The 6,095-nt window shown below is 50.7% G+C and overlaps 1 protein-coding gene across 2 annotated transcripts in view; it reads right to left on the bottom strand.

Annotated features, from left to right (window-relative positions):
• Positions 1-322: 322 nt before the first annotated feature.
• Positions 323-6,095, bottom strand: part of disp1 (dispatched homolog 1 (Drosophila)) — an 85,669-nt gene continuing 79,896 nt past the window's right edge. For both annotated transcript variants that reach the window (XM_068708715.1, XM_068708716.1), the window contains 5 exons: positions 5,306-5,400; positions 4,919-5,016; positions 3,243-4,832; positions 2,824-3,087; positions 323-2,725 (listed from right to left, as the gene is read on the bottom strand). In XM_068708715.1, coding sequence (XP_068564816.1) covers positions 887-2,725; positions 2,824-3,087; positions 3,243-4,832; positions 4,919-5,016; positions 5,306-5,400 — 3,886 coding nt within the window. In that variant the 3' untranslated portion in view covers positions 323-886. The remainder of the gene's footprint in view (positions 2,726-2,823; positions 3,088-3,242; positions 4,833-4,918; positions 5,017-5,305; positions 5,401-6,095) is intronic.

Below are 6,095 nucleotides of genomic sequence, written 5' to 3'. Positions count from 1 at the left end.
ACGAGACAATGAAACAGGTGTAGGCTGCTGTCATAAAGATGCAGCCTCTTCTGTGAACAGGGCCTCCTCTCATTTTATGGTCCGTGTGTGAGAGAGAGAGAGAGAGAGAGAGAGAGAGAGAGAGAGAGAGAGAGAGAGAGAGAGAGAGAGAGAGAGAGAGAGAGAGAGAGTGTGTGTGTGTGTGTGTGTGTGTGAGTGAGTGTGTGTGTGTGTGTGTGTGTGTGTGTGTGTGTGTGTGTGTGTGTGTGTGTGTGTGTGTGTGTGTGTGTGTGTGTGTGTGTACACCAGACAGGAAGAGTGGACAATGGGAGACAGTGGGACATAAAGTGATAAAATAAAAAGACGTTTTAATCATACAGTACATCTGTTATCTGATGCGTGTGGAGACACAGGATTTAACACTCAGCTCCCACCAATACTAAAAAAAAGGGTCCGGCGACTTCTTCACCGACTTGTGGCACATTTTCGTTACGGCTGATGTGATCATATCTGACGACAAGTACTGACAATTAATCACAATATATACTATACCATTTCATGTCAGTGCAAATGGCTGCTGTACGAGTATATTAAACACTGTAGTTAGCAAAATTCCATGACGGTGCTTTTGGGAAAAGACCGGTAATTTCCCATAATTATATAGCTTTAGCAACAGTGTAAAATGGAACACACAATGTGGCACGCAAAGACCTGGTGAGTAGAAAAAAGACGCATGTAAACAGATTATAGTTAGTAGGTCTGTGCTGTTTCGTGGAACACATTGAGGCACTTGGTAAGCAAACGCATCACAAACCTTGTTCGATTGCACAGACATTGTACGTGTCATTCCTTTTTTTTCTTTGCTATTTGTTCTGGATCGAGTATTTATTAAAATATGAATTTGTCATCAACATAAGCTTTCAGAAGAGGGATTGGTGGTTATCGCAATAGGAGGCACGCTGGTTTCAGTTCTTGGCACGCTGAACTCTGAAGCTGAATTGCACTTCACTTTCAACGTCCTGTTAAAACAGTAGAGTTTCTTTGGAGAGACGGAGGACGCCCGCTGTCTTTTGGAGTTCCGCTTGCACTTTTTGACGCTTTCCTCCCGTGTGACGGGAATACTTTTGAGCTTCTCCTGGTTGCCAGGGATTCTACAACAAGCGTCCGTTTGTGGGGTTGGATCTGTGGTTGCGGTGGATATGTGGTTATCGCCGCAACAATGGTCACTGTCCCTTCCCGCCTGTCTTTCATGTCTGCTTGTGTGTGGTGAGCACGGTGAGGGGGAGGAGGGACACCGAGTCTGAGCTTGTGTCAGGGCTGGGGTGCTGATATTTTGGCTACCGTCGAGGCTTGAGGACCCCGTTTCGTTTCTGTGGTCGTCCTTGTGTCCCGCAGGCTCTGAGCCAGGAGCCGGGTCTGTGTTCTGGTTCAAAGCTGTGGTTGTGGGTCTCTGCTCTCTGGCTGAACCAGCCTGCAGGGTTGCCGTGTGGACGCAATACTTCCTGAAATGGCAGCTGTGGGCAGGTCCTTGCCTGGGGGCCGCTCCTCTTCCCTGGGAGCAGTGGTGGAAATGGGATGGGGGGCAGTGGACATAGTGCATACGGCACTCTGTGTGTGTGTAGACCGGGTCCAGGTTTGTAGGGAACAGAGGTGGGTTTTGTGTGCCCGGGGTGTTTCCTGAGAGCGGGAGGAGCTGTGGGGTGGGGGGGCAGGAAGGAGGGTCCTGGGGAGGCTGAGCACAAGAGTGGGGGGTCCACTGCTGAGACGGGTGGTGAGCAGGGGAGGGGTCCCCGCAGGTGCAGTTAGCGTTTTGAGAGTACTGGCACCTGGACGGTGAGCTCTGTGCGGCCACGAGGCCGTTCTCAGGGCCGGTTCTGCCGGTCTCGGTTTTGCTCTTGTAATGGATGTGGGAGTGAGGGGCATTGTGGTGCTGAGGAGGGATTCCGTTGTAGAGCTGAGCACACACCTCCTGCTCCTCTCTGGGTATATCTTCAGTCTTCTGACCAGCGGCCAGGGGCTCCAACTCGTAATGCTCCACCTCCCCACCCCTGCTGTCCAGCTGGTACTTCCCCAGGCCGGAGCCTTTCCCTTGAGGTGAGGGGCTCGTGGACGTGACCTCGGAGAACACCTGGCACTGCATCTTTTTGGGCAGGGGGATCTGACCGCAGGTCCCCTGGGGTCCCAGACAGCGACACATGCACTGAAAGAAGAAGGTGGCAAAGGCCCAGCTGATGCACATGATCAGCATCATGAACGTGCCCAGCTGGGTGTAGGCCAAGACGGTCGAGGGCATCATCATGGCACCGGCAACAAAGGTGGTCAGTGCCGCCATGGCGATGGCGGAGCCCATGCGGCTGAGAGAGAAAATCACCTTTCCCTCGCGGTCGGGCTCAGGGGCGAGCCGGTAAGCCACGCCGTAGTGGACGGCGAAATCCACGGAGAGCCCAACCGCAACGGATATGGTGACGGACTCCAGGACATTCAGCTCCCAGCCCAGGAGCACCAGAGAGCCGACCGTGACGAAGATGGTGCCGGCGATCGACAGGATGGCGTACAGACTGATGATGACATTCCAAGTGGTCAGCAGCATAACGCTGAAAGCCACAGCCACCGACAGGGCCATGGCAACCAGAGTGCCGTCCGACAGGCTGTCCTGGAGGTCGTAGAATTCCAGGTTGCTGATGAACCAGCCGTGGCTGAGGCCCGCTGGGGCGTATCGGAGCTCCTCAGTGATCCAGGCATCCACCTGGAACAGAACGGTCATTAATGTCAGAAGAACCGAAGCAGATACAAAACGTATTCTTTACATAAAGTTACACCAAATAAACACCTAGGTACTACAACCTCAAGGTAGAAATGGTACATCTTCTCATAGGCCAGGGTGAAGAGGTAGGTGCTCTTGAACTCCAACACTATGGCTCTGATGGTGTCGTTGATGTCGAATCGAGGTCCGGGGGTCTTGCTGTCTAAATGGTAGCTCGTACTCCGATCCAGCTCCATGATGGCCCTCTTGATGCACAACTCAAAGACTTCCTGCTTGTAGGGGAAGGTGGACTGACTGCAGCAGGGGTAAACGGAAGCCTCCTCACAGTCCTGGTTCTCCATCCACTGTTGACAGAAGGAGGGGGTTGAAGTTCATTATATTCTGTGGAATTTTCCAAATTAAACCACAGTGATTATACCGGGTAGTGTCAGTAAGATGTCCTTCAATGTCTACTTATATTTAAATGCATGTATATACTTAGTACAAATTGAGTACTGACCTGTTTGAACGTCTCAATGAAGCAGCTGGTGAAGTCCTGCTCCTCGGACTGAAAGATAAAGCTCTGATTTCTCAGCTTCTGGCAGAAGTTGAGGATCCACAGCTGAGAGGCTGGACTGGCAATGTTGAAGCTGCTGTCCAGCATTAGCTTTCCCTTGTTTTTTGGGTTCAGGGGGTCACCATTATCCACGGGCATCACACCCCAGATGATGGTGATAGGCATGTGGAGGTCCTCGCCGTGATGAACCCTCTCGAACATGAAGAGCTTCTTGTACTCGGCGTCGTAGCGCTCGAACGGGTGCGAGGAGCGGAACACCTGAAACTCCGCCAGCTCCAGAGACGGGAGCTTCATCTTTGGGTTGACGCAAACCACATAGGCCCCGCCCACTGTAATGGCGAGGAACCAGAAGAGCCAGAGGTAGCGCAGTTTGATGACGATGCAGGGCAGCACCTTCTCGAAGAAGATCCGGGACCCCTCAGAGACGGTGAACAGGCATTTGTTGGCCTTCTGACAAAGACCCGCCCAGAAAGTCCGGGTGCAGTAACCCCTTTGTGGGTGCGGAGGCTTGGTGCAGGGGAACATGCTGGGCAGGTAGCGTTCATGTAGCACCACCACAGCCGGCAGCCACGTCACCATGAGAATATAGTTCACCAATATGGCGGTGCCTGCGTAGACACCAAAACAGCGTATGGCGGTGATGTTACTGACGTAATTGGCATAAAAAGCGGCAGCGGTGGTGAAGCTGGTGACGAACATGGACAGCGCGGCGTGTTGTAGCGTCACACCTACCGTCTCGGCCAGCTCAGCGTGTGGTTTGTCAAACTTGGTGTAGTTCCACACATCGCAGAGCACGAAGGCGTCATCTGCGCCGATGCCGACGAGGATGATGAGGGCCGTGAGGTTCATGAAGGGGAAGAACTCAAAGTTGAAGACCAATCGGTAAAGAAAGTACGACACGATCAGCGAGCTGATGATGGCTATTATCGTCATCAGAGTGATGAAAACGGAGCGCGTGTACACGCACATGACCAGCAGGACAATCACTATGGCTATGGCGGGGTACACGGTGTCCGTCAGGAGGTAGTCCTGGAAGAGGTCGTGTTTGATGCCGAACTCGATCCCTGTGACTGTGGTGATGCCGTCTGAGGAGTTCCAGTTCTCGAAATTGTCTAAGTAAATGTTCATCATCGACTCTCCTTTCTCTGTGGGCGAGAAGAGCATGCTGTGTTTGAGCACGGGTGGAGGGTACTCCAGGCTCTTGGGATTGAGGAAGTCTTTGTCCACCAGGAAGTGAAGAACTTGGTAGACGGCGTTGTACTTGGTGCACTTCCGGGGCACGGTGGCGCACTTGAGCTGGTCTTTCCGTCGCAGGGCCATGTCCCAGCAGTCGGGTCCCAGCGTGCCGTTGTGGTAGTACTTGGCGCACGAGCGCAGGATCTTGAGCGTGTGCGATACGTCGCGCTCTGTGATCTTCTGGCAGGACGACCTGTTGGTGAGGGCGGCGATGTAGTTGCCGACCGTCCAGCTCGGACAGCAGGAGGCGTCAGTGGTGCGCTGACAGAGACTCCAGTAGTCGCGGTGGGAACGCACCTGGGAACAGAGAGAAAAAGTGAATTCACAGATAAATAGAAATCCTGTATAATCACCAGTCTGGAGGATTGTGCTGTCCTACGCACCCTTGTGTTGTCCAGATTGCACATAGATTTGATGGCCTGAATACTCCACAGGTTCTTCCCCTCAGCTGATGTGAACACCAGTCTAGAGTAACTGTCACCTGCATAAGGAAAAGACCTTTGTTACTCAAATGGGAATACCATCTTTCCTGAGTTAATAAAACGTATGAGACATATGAGACAATTCTACCATCTGACTGAAAAAAACCTGTTCCAAACAGATATGCAGCTATACGTGAGCCTATTTGGGTAAACAGTACATTTAATAGATTATTTCTTATTTTAATTCCACTCAAAATACATATGAATATATTTATAATGTATATATGTGTTGTACTGAGGACGTTTGGGAATTTCAGTAAGCTTTTAGTGTCATTTCCGTATTCTTACCTGGCACATCACAGAAGAACTCTTTACTGAAGTCCCACTCTGCTTGCCGTTTGTCTCTATCAACATGGTCCTCGGGCCATCTGGGTTCTTGGTGACTAAAAAACAATAATAATAATTAAAAAAAAAAAAAGATTAGCACCATCCACATTACTTGGATGTTTGTTTTATTTAATCAGCCAAAAAGGCAACTTTAAAAAAACATCGGCATTCATTTTATGCTTGAAGCTAGAATCACTGCCTCATGTGGCAGTTTACATGTGCGTCATTGAGTGTGTGAGTGAGTGTGCACATCTGTGTCTGTCCACGGGTAGACTCGCATTCTGCTGCAGCAAACTGTGTAATAATTTGGATGGCCATTTATTGCTGCTTGCTCGAGGACTTCTCGTGGTTAATAACACCTTTTATTGCCTGTTTTATACTGCCACTCACTCACTACTCTTAACCGGCCCCTGGCCGGTAGGGGGTCGCTAGTAACTACTGTGCGGCCAGAGACACAGTGACCTATTGTCGAAAAAATAGACTTGGAGCCTATAGAAACCATAGACTGGATATAAGAAGTGGACGCACTCATCGTGACGTCACTCATTGGTTTGTGGAAAAGAGCGCATCTGTTGTTTGAGACGTGCAAGTGAAAATTCAGTCACCCAATACTGCAGTATTTTGTGCCAAATTTGAAGAAATTCGCTGAAGGCATTCTTGAGATATCGCGTTCATGAGACCCTTCGGTCACAGCTTTCGCTGGCAAGTAACCATAAAGATATCCACCGCCTTCAGTAGAACTGGCAGAGTC

Source organism: Cebidichthys violaceus, unplaced genomic scaffold, assembly GCF_023349555.1.
Source record: "Cebidichthys violaceus isolate CVI_PGR_0920_01 unplaced genomic scaffold, fCebVio1.0.p SCAF_14, whole genome shotgun sequence".
NCBI classification, from domain to species: domain Eukaryota; kingdom Metazoa; phylum Chordata; class Actinopteri; order Perciformes; family Stichaeidae; genus Cebidichthys; species Cebidichthys violaceus.
The sequence above is the reverse complement of the archived record's forward strand: the minus strand, read 5'-3'. Positions and strand labels throughout refer to the sequence as shown.